Source organism: Scylla paramamosain, chromosome 4 (assembly GCF_035594125.1).
Source record: "Scylla paramamosain isolate STU-SP2022 chromosome 4, ASM3559412v1, whole genome shotgun sequence".
NCBI lineage: Eukaryota > Metazoa > Arthropoda > Malacostraca > Decapoda > Portunidae > Scylla > Scylla paramamosain.
In genome coordinates, this window is record NC_087154.1 from 7,452,501 (window position 1) to 7,467,500 (window position 15,000).

The 15,000-nt window shown below is 40.6% G+C and overlaps 1 protein-coding gene and 1 long non-coding RNA gene across 4 annotated transcripts in view; one reads left to right on the forward strand and one right to left on the reverse strand.

Annotated features, from left to right (window-relative positions):
- LOC135099655 (troponin C, isoallergen Bla g 6.0101-like) overlaps positions 1-15,000 on the reverse strand; it is a 34,005-nt gene that overhangs the window by 7,637 nt on the left and 11,368 nt on the right. Inside the window, exons 2-3 of the mRNA XM_064002035.1 lie at positions 1,024-1,054; positions 305-448 (exon numbers count right to left, since the gene is read on the reverse strand). Coding sequence (XP_063858105.1) covers positions 305-448; positions 1,024-1,054 — 175 coding nt within the window. The remainder of the gene's footprint in view (positions 1-304; positions 449-1,023; positions 1,055-15,000) is intronic.
- LOC135099669 (uncharacterized) overlaps positions 6,323-15,000 on the forward strand; it is a 341,412-nt gene continuing 332,734 nt past the window's right edge. For all 3 annotated transcript variants that reach the window (XR_010268245.1, XR_010268257.1, XR_010268255.1), the window contains exon 1: positions 6,323-6,440. This is a non-coding gene — a long non-coding RNA (uncharacterized LOC135099669). The remainder of the gene's footprint in view (positions 6,441-15,000) is intronic.

The window sequence follows — 15,000 nt, forward strand, 5'->3', positions numbered from 1 at the left end:
TCTCTCTCTCTCTCTCTCTCTCTCTCTCTCTCTCTCTCTCTCACACACACACACACACACACACACACACACACACACACACACACACACACACACACACACACACACACACACACACATACACATGCATACACACACACATCTCACACGCAGACAGTTCCCTTCCCCCCGCACCCATTCACAGCCACCTCCACACACAGTTCCCTCATCCACACCCAACCGCACACAAACACTTCCCTCCCCACACACATCCTACCCACTCCACACACACGCGCAGTTCCCCTTTGCACCCTCCCCAGCTCACCATCGACATCTGTTTCCTTGATCACCTTTCTCAGCTCGTCAGGGTCCACGCTCTGGCCGAGGTCTCCCAGAATGCCCAGGAGTTTGTCTGTAGCAATGAAACCTGTCTTCTTCTCATCAAACATCGAGAACGCCTTCCTGAGCACTGTTGAAGGAAGAAGAGGAGGTGCGATCTTTTCACTGTCATATGTAACGTTACGCTAAAATCACTATGGAAAAGTTTACAAGTATTAGAAACAAAGGTTAGAAGTGTGGTCTTTTTTTCTCATGCTCAGCAAATATAATGTTCAGAAGAGACTGTAGAAAAAAAGGAATGAAAAAAAAAATGTGTTAGTTGTTTGTGATTAAATGTTGAATAGTAGTGAAAGGATCAATCAGAGAGATAGCAATGAAAGGATTAATCAGAGAGAGAGAGAGAGAGAGAGAGAGAGAGAGAGAGAGAGAGAGAGAGAGAGAGAGAATATTTCAAAAGTACTGCACTAAATTTTCTCAATTAAATTTTATGGTGATATTATGGAGAAAACGACCTATTTCAGTGGTGTTAGCACTGGTGGAGGTAGTGGTGGTGGTGGTGGTGGTGGTGGTTCTGGTAATGATGATACTGATGATACTGATAATGATTAAGAGTGAATTGTTGTCATTGGTAACGGTAGCTATGATGAGGGTGTAGGTAGAAATGATGGTGGTGGTGCTGGTAGTGATAAAGTCAGCAATACTTACTAAGCTTTGTTTCATCATTCATGGATTCCGCCTGTAAAAGAGAGAGAGAGAGAGAGAGAGAGAGAGAGAGAGAGAGAGAGAGAGAGAGAGTATATATTAGTATCGGAAAACGTTAAAATGCCTAATTCTGTAAACTTCCCCCTCCCAAAGTCAATATTGAGTACATATACATTACCATTTATTGATTAAAAATAAATATGTACATAATAATAATAGTGAAGTGAATAAACGGGGATGAATACATAAAGATGAGAGTGAATCTAGGTATAAAAGTAAATAAAAATAAAAAAGAGAATTAAAATCATGCATACATTTTGCATAACATGTGTAAAGATTTGTGACATTTTTGTTATTTCAGATAGCAAAAAGTTAAATAAAAGATAAAATGAAGGAGATAAAGATATAATAGTAACAACATGAATAATAATGATAAACAACAACAACAACAATAACAATAACAATAATAATACTTAAGGTGTACGAATACTGATACAAGTACTTATTCATTAACTATAATGAGCTACACACATACACACACACACACACACACACACACACACACACACATCATTCCTCTTCCCCACGCTGCTAATTGGCATTCATCGTGCTTATTTTTATTTTACATTATTTGATTTCGTATCCATTGGTGTAAAAAGCGCCGCTGTGGAAAGCTTCCGTTATTTTTCATTCACATCTTATTCTTTCATCGTGTTATTTTAAGTTTTCACGTTAGTATTTTATTATTTTTTTTCTCTCTCTCTTTCTCTCTTATTTGGAAACGTTGCACTTCGGTTATTTTGCAGAAATTTCTTTCTTTCTTTCTTTCTTTCTTTTCCAGAGCTTTCAAGGGTATTTTTCTTCATGTTTCTTTTTTTTTTTTTAAATACTTCTAGTGTATTATTTATCAGTATTGTTGTTGGCTTTGTTGTTATTGTTGCCACTGCTGTTGCTGTTTTTGTTGTTGCTTTTCCTGTTGTTGTTTTTGTTGTTGTTATTAATGGTGGTGGTGGTGGTGGTGGTGGTGGTGGTAGTGATGGTGGTGGTGATGGTGATGGTAGTGGTTGTATTGGTGTTAGGAGAAAGCAAGAATGTATACAAAAATAATCTTGTATTGTCATCCTCATCGTCGCCTTCTTCATCGATTTTAACTTTTACATAATGCACTTCAATAACGTCCTCTTCCTCCTCCTCCTCCTCCTCCTCCTCCTCTTCCTCCTCCTCCTCCTCTTCCTCCATTACGCCACATTCTCACATCTGCTGCGTGGAGGCAAGTTTTCTGGCAGCGACACAGTTCAAGTATCTCAACATAACTTTGTGTTAATGTCTCGCCTCCCAGGGAAGTGGTGGACGTGCTTCATGCCGTTTGTAAGAGCTGTGCATTCCGCGCCCCACCAACTGCTACGCCAAGTAAATTAGGCCGACATTTAAAATTTTCCTTTTAGTTGCTGCGCCTTCACTGCTGTAAAAAGGCTTCCTCCTCCTTCCTCGAGAGCAATCTGTTACGTGAAGGAGGAAAAAAGTCTTCATTTGAACAGTTTAAGCACATTGACCTTTTGCTATGTATGAGTGTCCTGCTGCAGCATCATGTTTAATTGTGTAGTAGATATTAATACAGTATTCTCAACCTCATAATTTATGTTTTTAGTAAATTGTATCGGAAATAGACAGAAGATACATACCAGCTGAAATACGTGTGTGTGTGTGTGTGTGTGTGTGTGTGTGTGTGTGTGTTTCTGGTATGACTACATATCCCTCAGCTGTTGTAGTAATAAATATTATCGTTATATTAAATAGACTAGGAAACTTGATGTCAGTGAAAAAGAAGGGATCTTAAACAATAAAAGTAAAAAAAAGAAGTGTGTTTTGAGTATAAAAATTGCTGGTATCTCCCATAAGTTTAACTTTCTGCCAGTCACATACATAAAGCCATCATGATTGTGAAACTTTTTATTGAATTGCTTATATCATATTGTTTGTGCCACTGGTCATCTTTCATTATCAGTGAAATGGCAGGTTCTGTCCCAAGAAGAAAAATTACTATTATATTACTACTACTACTACTAATACTACTACTACTACTACTACCATCACGACCACCGCTGCCGCCAGTACCTCACCCACATGCCGCACAGTTCAATGCATCTGTCAGCGCGGCTACAGGTAGACTGGCAGTAAAAATAGAGGACGCATGAAGGTGCCTTTCACCAGGTATGTAGTATGTATGTATGTAGACACCACTGTGGCGCCCTCCTTTTACTCACCGGCGCCCGCAAGTCCTCCCTCAATTACGGCCACTTTGGTCTTTGGGTTCATATTCTGAAACTGTTTTGTGCCGCACTTCCACTATTTTCCAAAGCTCTAGATGAAGTTACACGGGTTTTTAAGTGTGTTTTTAGAGTTCCGGTGACGAGATTTCTGCAATACTGACAGAGGAACACTTTTGAGAACTCGGCTAATCATCTCGGTGGGCTTTGAAAATGGTCGTGGTAAAAAAGTAACGTGTTTCTGAATACGGGCCTTGGTTCGCTGCACATCCCTCTCCCAGACCTGCCCCCGCGACTTGGGCTCCTATTCAGAGACGCCTTGCACTACCCACTACCATTTTAAAAAACCACAGAGATGATCTGCAGGGTTCTGAAGACTGTTTCTCTTTTTGATAATGTAGAAATCTTCTTAATCTTTCTCTAGGAGCTTAAAAACACTTAAAAATTCATGTTACTTCAACTAAAGTTTTTTTTAGGGTAGTGGAGGTGCGGCACAGAAGTGTTTTAGAATATGGTCCCTATGATTCTATCCGAAGTTTTAGTCAGTGCTCGAAGTGACGGATTTTTTGCTGATAGATGTGGCAGTCAAATCGATGGGACCCTTCTGTAGCCTTTAGTAATGGGTGTATTTGGTTTGAAAGGTGGTACGTGGCATCATGTACGAGTACTGTGGCGATTAGAAGTCTTGTAATCCGCTAACGTCATTTCCACTGCGTTTAATGTTTTTCCTCAGTTGTCAAGTTTCGTAACACACATCAAAGGACTCAAGATTCAGGCAAACCATTGAAATTAGTGGAAGAGAGTTCTGTACGTGAACATACTTCTGGCCGCGACTGTACAGTTGTATGTTGCCTCAGAAGATATTCGTAGGTGTTGATTACTCTTGCTCCGTGAATAATCCGAGTTACAGGTACATTTATTTCTATTAAATTTTTAGTTTCATGAAATTTTAATCTTATTAGTTTATTTATCCATTTTCATCATTCCTTTTTATTTGTTTATCTATTTTTGATGAGTGTGTGTGTGTGTGTGTGTGTGTGTGTGTGTGTGTCATACTTCATGCACAGGCTGCGTGTTTCCTATGGATCATAACGAGAGGCAAAGAGAATGCAAGATAAGGACTGTGACTGCCTTGCAGCTCATAAGTGTGCCTTTACTCACACAAGAGACCGCGACAAAAGCTCTTGCCACCTGTGGCCTTTGCTTTTTTTTTCTGTCTTTTTATAAAAAAAAAAAGATACGTAAAGAGCTGGTACTATAGGCAAGCTGACCTACTTAAGGCAGCACGTACATATATACATACATATTTTAAAACTACATGCCTTACAGTCTATCTGAAATTAGTTAGTAGTAATAGTAGTAGTAGAAGTAGTAGTAGTAGTAGTAGTAGTAGTAGTAGTAGTAGTAGTAGTAGTAGTAAAAGCAGAGCTGTAGTATTAGTAGTATAAATAATGGAAATATAACAACACTTACTACACACACACACACACACACACACACACACACATTGCATCATATTCCCCCACAAATCATGACGTTATCTCCGTCCACCCACTGCGTCTGACTTCCAGCATCCATCATTATTACCATCACTGAAAAATATGTTTTGGTTCTCGTATCTACGTGTGATATATTTTTGCAGTAAAATGTCCCTTTACTAGATTCCTTTGATCCAACACAGGAAAAGTAACTTAAATGAAATACATGTTTTTTTTTTTTTATTCTTTTTGTCTCTCTCTCCACTTTGCCGTGCTGATGAGAGAGAGAGAGAGAGAGAGAGAGAGAGAGAGAGAGAGAGAGAGAGAGAGAGAGAGAGAGAGAGAGAGAGAGAGTTTATTTGATACATGTTAATTGGGTCTATAGTTTTGTAGCACATTTTTTAGACTTAATAAAAAGTTCCAAAGCCGGATCCAATTACCAGATGTTTTAATACAAGGTCAAAAATTTACAGTAAAAGTGCAAAACGAAGGAGAGGCTCAGGTCACACCAAGATTTTAATTACTAAGGTCATTCCAATAAGAAAAATAATTATGTACTGTGTTTGTTACTAAAATATTTACATTACGAAACACCAGTTTATACTGTTGTAGTGAAAAAAAATCATGATTGTGTGTGCTATATTGAGAGAGAGAGAGAGAGAGAGAGAGAGAGAGAGAGAGAGAGAGAGAGAGAGAGAGAGAGAGAGAGAGACTAGATTCCGCCGTTATATTATAGTAACATCTATTATTTTTATTATTATTATGAACTTATTAGTTGTTATTTTTGTAAACGCTTTTTTTTTCTCAGTCTCATTACAACATTGCTTCCTTATTTTTTCCTCCTGCCATCTTAAATACAGATAATTAATTGTAGACATGATAGGGTGTATTATATTCCAGTGTTCCTCCTCCTCCTCCTCCTCCTCCTCCGCATAATAAATTATCTCTTACTCCTTTCACTCGTAACTTTGCTGGGTGGGCAGATTGAAGAGGCTTAGCTAACAAATCGGAACAGAAGTTTGGATTAGTTCTCCATGTAGTTTCAAGGTCATTCTAGACGACACTGATGAGTAATAGTAATTGTGCGTAAGCGAGGGTGATTATGGTGGTGTGAATCATTCAGTAGTTTGGTGCTTTCAACAAGTAATGGTGTCTCGGGTTATAAATCTTTGTATATTGATGAGCTTAGAATAGTTCTCGGTTGAATTAAGAGGGATGACTACATTAAACACAATGGGAATAGCCTCGTTTTTCTTCCATGCCCTCCTACTGACAAACTTCGGGATCTGGCAGGGAAATTATTTTATTTATTTATTTTTTATTATATATTTATTTATTTTTTTCCAATTTGTTCGCCCGGCCAGCGTTCCACTTATGACATGAAAGCGAATTTCTTTATACATATTCAAGACTTCATACATTCCATTAGGCTTTCCGTATTGTTGAAACTTTCCTGCATCGTCAAGTACCTAACGGCTTCGAAACAAAAGTACCGAACAGCCTCGAAACAAAGAACCGAAGCGATGCAGTCCACTTCAGGTCGTCAGTGCTGCGCCGTGTGTCGTGTAGTGAGAGTGTGTGTTGGTTTCTGTGCTTTCCTTAACACTTATTTGTGGTCAAGGTGGAATGGACCTGCCCCAGTCCTGACCGAAGTCTGATCCCGTTGGCCCAGGAGGTAAAGTGAATAAATATTTAGTTTGTGAAGGTGTTGTGGGAGTGTCAAGTTTTAGGATTGGGTGAGGTTCTCGCTAGTCGCCCTGGTGACGCCGCCGAACCGGGAGACCTGAGTTGCCTAATCTCCGTACGTAGTATGTTTTCCTTCTATTCATTCTTAAACATTATATGAAAGTATTTTCTAATTACCTTCTTCTGTCATAATTTACTTGAATGATGCTTAAAATGCCGAGATTTAAGGCTTTTTCGACCTCTAAAGCCGGCAAGAGTGATGGCGACGGCGACGTGTGGCATGGCAGTGCAGCGTTTCTCTGCTTCCGCGTAACCAAAGATAGGACGCACAATGCACCATGCCACATCTCCCGGCATATTACCACTGTTGCGAGAATCTTTATTCAAACAGCACTTAGTGATCCCCACGTACATCAGCACATTCGCACTTATCACCCCCACATCCACCACTAACCGATCCTCCATGCCTATACCACTCCGATACCAGCCCCTCCCCTCCTTTGTCACCGCCACTAAACCTTCCCTTCCAGCTACATACTTAATACTACCAACACATCCATGTTCTTCAGTTTTTCTTTTACTGCTTCCTTTACCTCTCCCGCACCAACGCACGTGGTCTTATTTCCGCCTCTCCTGTCATGAAGAAAATTATGAACGAGGGAACTTGGGAAAATTAAGTTCGTAGCTACATGTAAAACTTAAACGAAAGAACTATGATCTGTATTTTCTCAACGAGAGTATGTAGTAGTAGTAGTAGTGGTAGTAGTAGTATTAGTAGTAGTCTACCTGTAGGAGTTACGATCTGTTTACACACCCACAAGATCTGAAGTGAACCAGTATTAGGAATAATAGTAGAAGCAATATGTACCACAGGAGTTATCTTAGCTCTGTCCACACCCACGTGATCTGCAGGTAATTGCACAGAATCTCCGCCGGAGGGAGATCTTGGGGCGTGGATTTTCACCCACGGTAAAACAAGAAGTATAAATTTAACTCGTGTTTATTTTCAGTACCTCCCGTTCCCACCGCTTGTCCACATGAGTGTTGATGAATGGTGATTGAGGCTGATCCGGGGTGATGAGTGGTGGTGCTGTGAGACTGAAAGGTGATGAGGAAGAATGATAGGTGTAATATTTTTCTTCAGCAGTAATATGTATTGACTGAAGTGATGGATGATGATGGGGATGGTGGTGGTGGTGGTGGTGAGTGATCTGGTGATGTGGTTGGGCAGGTGATGAAGTGAGCGTTAGTGATGATGATGGGAGTGGCGGTGATGGGATGATGGTGAGGGTTAGTGATGATGGCAATGGGGGACGAAGTTAGATCTTATATTATAATAAGAAGGAAATGAGAAGTCACAGCTGGATGATAGGGACGATGGGTAGGGATGATGAGAGTAAATGGGAATATATAGTAAAATAGATTAGGGTGGAAAAGAAGATAGGTGACTGGAAGATAGATAAACAGTAATGGAGGAATATTACGCTGCGATTAGAATGATAGGGAAAGTTTGGTGGTGATAGTGATGATATTATAGGAATACTTATAATGATGGTAGTGAAGGTGATGATGCTGGAGATTAACTGTGATGGGATGATGATAGTCTATAATATGCGTGAAGGTGTAATGGCGTAGTATGGATTGATGAGTAATAATAAGTACCACGAAACCTATAAAATAAAAATCTGAGAATATGCTGAATGGAATGTTGTTTGTCCCACTTATTGGCTTCGAGAGGATTACACACACACACACACACACACACACACACACACACACACACACACACACACATACACGGATGCTATTATGATATGGTTTTCCTATGAACTGCACAAGAATCCACACATCAAATATTTTTGAGCAGTCTCCACTAAAATTGTAAAGAAAACGAGGTGTTCGATCGTTTTCTCTTAACTGTTTGACAGCCACGGCTTATTTATAAAAGGGTCTTGTGTAAGTTTAGAAGGCAGTTTCAAGACCCACCAGGCAGGAAGAGAGGAGGACCTAAAAGAAGGTTTATGGGTGCACTGAAGGAAGGCATGTGGGTGGTGGACGGGTGATGGGTGCCGAAAAAACGCAGAAGGCACTTGTTGAGAGAGCAGTGCATTTCTGAATACGGCCCATATTGTTATACATTGGTGATTCCTAACTGGAGCAGCATAAAGAAGAAATCCTTTATTAGATTTCCCAACGAAATAACACTGAAGGAAGGCACTCGGTGGTTGGTGTACATGAAGAAACGCAAGACAAAAAGGGATAGAGGAGTCATAGATCGTGGTCATTCCTAACTGGACCAACACAAAGAAGACACTAATTATTCAATATCCCGACAGAATGATCCCCCAGTACGATACTCTGCCTCTCCACTCTATGAAGACACACAGACAAATAGCGACAGGTCGACAGACTGACAGAGAGATGGGCAGCGTAGCGACATAAAATATTTTTTCATGCAAGTACATGTTAAATTATACCTGTCATCTTTTTTTTTTTTCTTTGTGTGTGTTTTTTTGTTTCCTATACTGTAAATTATTTTAGCGGAACCAGTCTCTCTCTCTCTCTCTCTCTCTCTCTCTCTCTCTCTCTCTCTCTCTCTCTCTCTCTCTCTCTCTCTCTCTCTCTCTCTCTCTCTCTCTCTCTCCTTTATATATTTTAGATTGAGCGTGACTAAAGTGAATGAAGAGAAAAATATATTTAACTTTATCTTCTTCTTCGTCTCTATCCGTATATTTCATTACTCTATTATTAACTGACTACCAACAAGACTCATTAAGATTTTTTTACGAATATTTACGCAACACTTACGAGGGGAGCATAATACTAAAATGTTATCTGTCATTCTAAATACCAAGCGACGTTGTTTTTTTTTATCTCGTGTCTAAATAAAAGTGTGTATGTGTGTGTGTGTGTGTAATGTAGGCTACCAGACCCGCCGAGTAACGCTGAGGATGTGATCTTAATCGTGACTCAGACTGGCAGGCGTTCAAAAAAACGGTGGTGTGTGTCATCAAGGGATGGTTTGGCCAAAGAATCCCGTGGTATGCTCGTAACATCAACCACCGCTCAGGAGACGGCGGGGGAAAAAAGTGACGGTATGAGCTGGGAAATATATTCTGGGCATCTTTACATTCTATTGCTCTGAGGTAGTCATGGTCAGTAATAGAGTAACATACAGGACCTCGTATTGCGTCTATTCTTCTCCTTCACAGTATAAAGTCCTCTTGTTACTTGCACCTGTACTTCAAAGCTTCATCATGCACGACTTAGCCAGTGCCCATTTTCAACAATCGTACACTCTGATCGGCTTTGAGATTATTGATTTTCGTGTTCCCCTTCCTCTATTTGCTTGTCTGTACCGTCTTGGCTTTAGTACGTTTTTGCCCTCTGCTGAAGAGTGAGGTGTGTGATTAACCCTTTTTCCTTTTCAGTGTTAAGGTTCCTGATCTAATTAGAGTTTATCAATTGCTGTGTTCTCTTATTTGACTTTGTTGTCTGTACCGACTTGACTTAGTACGGTTTTGCCCTCTAGATTTTAAAAGTGAGGTGTACGATTTTATGATATGCTTTAAAAGGGAAATCATAAAACAAAACGTTAGGATTTTAGTATTCTTTTTCACTTGCCACATACCAGTAGAATGTACGCCTGCATACTTGAAATTTCATAATTTAGTTTCACTGGTATGAAAAGTTTTCCTGAGGTGGTGGCACCGAAAGAAATGGCCTCCAGTTGATTCGCGTTTGTTTCAACGATGTATGGCCAGACCAGCATTGTGGTAACATTCAGATCACCTTTCACTTTTCTCATATAAGGATAATTGTCTGCTTTCTTCCATGAAGCAGACTAAGAGATCAGCAGCAACACACGTAACCCGTTACCGCAGCCAGGCCCAGACGTGGTGGTGGTGTAGTAAACAAGCCACAATATTCGCACGCCTGCAGTGTTGCTCACCACTTCATCACGTGCCGCGGATATGTAAGGTACAATGACACTTGTGATGGCATTCATCTTCCGCCTGTCATCGTTTTTTTTTTTTACATTTTCTGTAAATTCCATAGAGTTTCAGTTCATTTTTTACATTTTGTGTGGCAGGTAATATGTATTCCGAGCTTTCCTTCCTCTATCATTATATTCCAAAATCGTCCTTTAGTGCGGCAAAATATATTTACAGGGTGTGCATTTCGAAGCAGCAATGTATAGAATCCATGAGAGGAAGACCGCCGTGCTGGATTGTAAAGAATAGGAAAAGGCGACTATTTACCACGTACACCTCGCTCGTGGCTGAAGACTCACGGATTTAAGATTTTAACCCGATGGGCTGACTAGGAAGACATAGTAATCGTCACCTTTTGGAGGGAGACTCAGTAAATCAGAGGACTTGAGATTGCGGGGAAGAGCAGAGCGCTGTGAAGGTGATCTCTGGCCATGACCGTACTTATTTTTGTGTCTTTCGAAATATGTATTCATGCATTATTGTAGAAATGTATAAATATAGTACGCACGTGTGCCAGTAATACAATTTATATACATATACGTACCCATGCCTGTGTAATTTCATCTAAAAAATAAAATAATCCAAATAGAAAGTGGCCACGCACGGGAACGGGAACAGAATATATATCGGTGAGGTCACAGCGTGAAAACAAAATCCCAACAAAAATACGACCTACAAATATAAATTTTCAGCGGGACGTGCAGTGAAAGGCAGCGCGAGGGAAATAACAACACCGACCTGCTACAACGAAAAACAATGACGACAGTGGCAGTAACAACAACAACACCCAACGCAACAACTGCACCCAGAGCAACACCAATACCAACAACAACAACGAAAGTCGTAACTACACCACCACCAACAAGAACAACAACAAAAAACGACAACAGCAAGAACAACAACAACAACAACAGCAACAACAACAACAACAACAACAACAACCACCACCACCACCACCACCATCACCATCACCACCTCTATTATCATACCAACACTGCTACTACTACTACTACTATCACCACCACCACCACCACCACCACCACTACAACGTCCACAAACATCTAACTTATAACAGACTTCTCCTCCATCATCTCCTGTACAGCCCATCCCTTGTTTTCCTCCTCCTCCTTCTCCTCTTCCTCCTCCTCCCCTGTTGGCAGTACCCCTCGTTCATTTTCATTTATTTAGTATTCGTATTCCTTGATATCCAATCCCTCCCCCTTTGATCCTCGCTGTGGAAAGGAGGTCAAGTCTTGATTTATCGCCGCGCATTTACGAGACTCGGCTTTTTTTTTCTGCCCCCTCTCATTACGGTTGCTGAAGCCCCGGTCCCTGGGGGAGGGCAGAGGAGTGAGACGGGAAGGTAAGGTGATAGTGGTGATGATAAAAGGAATAGAGGGAGAGAAAGGAGGAATGGGGGTTTAAGGTGCTGGTGATGAAGATTGTGGTGAACGAGGAAGGTAAGGTGATAGTGGTGGTGATGAAAGAAGTATAGGGAAGGAAGAATGAAGATTGTATGGTGAGGGAAGAAGGAAGGTTGTAAGATGTTAGAGGTGATGATTGTGGTGATGATGAGAGGTTGGGGAGAAGGTGAGGAATGAATGAAGGTAAAATGGTAGTGATGTTGGCGATGAGAGTTATGGGGAAGATAAGAAATTAAAATAAGTTAAGATGGTGGTGGTGGTGGTGGTTGCGGTGATTGTAAGTAGGGAGAGTAGAACGAGACAGTGAGGAATGAAGGGAGTTTAAAATGATGCCAGTGGTGATGATTGGGGTAAGAATACTTGTACATCAATACCATGGAAGAACTCAAACGAGACATCCCTTGATCTATAACGAGGATACATGTTTATTTACGTGTGGGAAATCAGGATGGAAGTAGATCAAGGTTTTCTTCTCGCCCTCTCCCTCCCCACCGAGCCTCCGCCCAGTGCCGCACTAGGAAACTTAAAACAACACCAGGAAAAATGTACGTGGAAATTTTACTTCAAGAATAAATAGAATGGATATATATAGTACTTCACAATACCTAATGCTGATGAATCCTGAGAGTAGTATCGTTTCCAATTTTTATTAATCTTCACCTCGCTTTAGAGAGAAAAGATAGACAATATATTAAGGAAAAGTATTAGTTGTTAGTACACACCTGTTTCTTGGAAGTACTGAACTACTCTGGCTTCATAGTTTTCCTACTGACTACTGATGCTGAGAGTGTGTTCCAGTAACCAACAGTTCCAATACTGGAAAATTGCTTACGTGCATTCGTGCTGAATCTCTGACCTTATACTCGTAATTGCATGTCGTATCGTCCTGTCATGTTGTTGTTGTGTGATTCATGTGGAACTGTTCGTCGGGATGAATTTCATAGAACCCATTTAGTATTTTCAAACTTAAATAAAGCAAAGAGTGCGAATGAGGATAAAAGAGGTATTGATGGGACATATTTTAGTAGTGATGATGTCTGAAAAAGGGATGATTTTTTTTTTCATTTGTGGTGGTGTTGGCGAGTTTTGTATGGCCACAACTGTGATTCATGAGGTGGTGGTGATGCCAAAGGTGTGGCGAGGTTTTGCTGTACGTTCCGCCACTCTTCTGTCATTCAAGGAGCTAGCTCAGGTGAGATTTAAATGAAGGGTGGAGGGGACTTGAAGGGAAAGTAACCAAGTGGCACTGGACAGGCAGAGGAGGAGAACTGGAAAGGGGATGGAAGTGGGGTAATGGGTAATACTGCAAGATAAGTGGTGATTTGACGTTGTGCTGGAATGATAAATAGTGTTAGTGTTTTGATGAATTTTTATATATAACGAGTCTGTAAACAAGTGTACGTAACAGCAGTGTTGGTTATGATGTGATGTAGATACAGTCCTGGTTACAAACATTCAAATCTCACTTCCACTGTTTTGTGTTCTCGGTCTGTAACATGCTGGCAGTCTCCCTACCAAAACTGATGACTGATAGATTCCAAGCAGATCACGGAACTTACTGCTGACAAAAAAAAATAACTGAAAATAATGAACACAGTGGAAGTGAGTGGAGTACGTCACCACACAAAAATTGCCCATATCCGTTCAGTTGCCGCGAGTCCAGTTAATTCCACTTCCATAAGTCGAATATGAATTAATGGTTGGCCTAATGAGCTGCTCTCTGTCAGCCCTTTTTAGACCTAAACATTTTTCCCATAATGATCTAAGACGCTAGTTTCGTTCTCGTCTCCTATTTAGCCAAGAGGAGACAAGATTAACAACATTCCCTTAATTTTATTTCTGTTATGCAAGTAATTTTCATAATGCTCTGAATATTAAAGAACCACGGCATTTACCTCCATTTTTTTTTTTTTTAACCTCTGGCCGTTCTCCCTAATTCATAAAGAAAAAAATAAAACGAAAAAAAAAATGGCATTAAAAGGATTAAAAGCTCCACAAAAATGGCCGTGGAAAGATTAGGTGCTCCTCAGAATACAAGAGCGAAGGACACGAAAAGAGCAGGCAGTTTACAGCTACTACTTTCTTTCTTCTATCTGAAACAATACGTACGGGCGTGACATCACCGTTTGTGGCAACTGTGCGTAATGGTCAGGACAGCTTTACAGTGGCGTCATTTGGACAAGCTTTAGGCACCAAGAAGGGATTGAAATGGATTGTAGTGCGATTACCTAAAGCCAGGGGAAAGCGATGTGTGAAGCTAATGGGTCTCTCTGCAAAGGGTGAAGTGAATGGGTGGATTTATGATGGGTGAAGTGAATGGGTGGATCTCTAAATGGTGAAGTGAATGAGGTCTTCTCTAAAAAGGATCTGGGAAGGTGTAGTAAGCTCGTCCCAACACACACACACACACACACACACACACACACACACACACACACACACATTTGACATTAAGTACGAATGTTTTGATACCACATGTCCAAATCTCTCTCTCTCTCTCTCTCTCTCTCTCTCTCTCTCTCTCTCTCTCTCTCTCTCTCTCTCTCTCTCTCTCTCTCTCTCTCTCTCTCTGTTACGAAACACTTGGCCTTCGCAGCGACACAAGACTTTTAAGTAGCGACAATACCGTGATTATTTTGAACTAAATGGTGACCACTTCTCTCATAGCCAGACGCAACACAACCATTTTAGTCAGAGAGAGAGAAGAATGAAGGAAAGAATATGTAGAGGGAGAAAGGAAGTATGAATAAGAAGAGAAGTATGTAAGAGGAGTGAGGGAGCAATATGTAGAGGGGGACGAAAATACACCCCTGAACGAAGACCGTAAGAAGAGAGAGAGATGGATACGTGGATATATGAACAAATGCCAAACTTTCAGGGACATACGAACAGTCAACAACTGAAAAAAAAGGTGATAAAAAGCCAGACATATATATGTAATCGGGGACAGATAAGTGGTTAAACAGACAGATAGATAGATAGGTCAGTGGACTAGCAGGGAAAAAAAAATTGTAAAATGTGTGAAAAACAGAAGCACCTTGATCAGACTGCCAAGATACGGAGAGAGAGAGAGAGAGAGAGAGAGAGAGAGAGAGAGAGAGAGAGAGAGAGAGAGAGAGAGAGAGAGAGA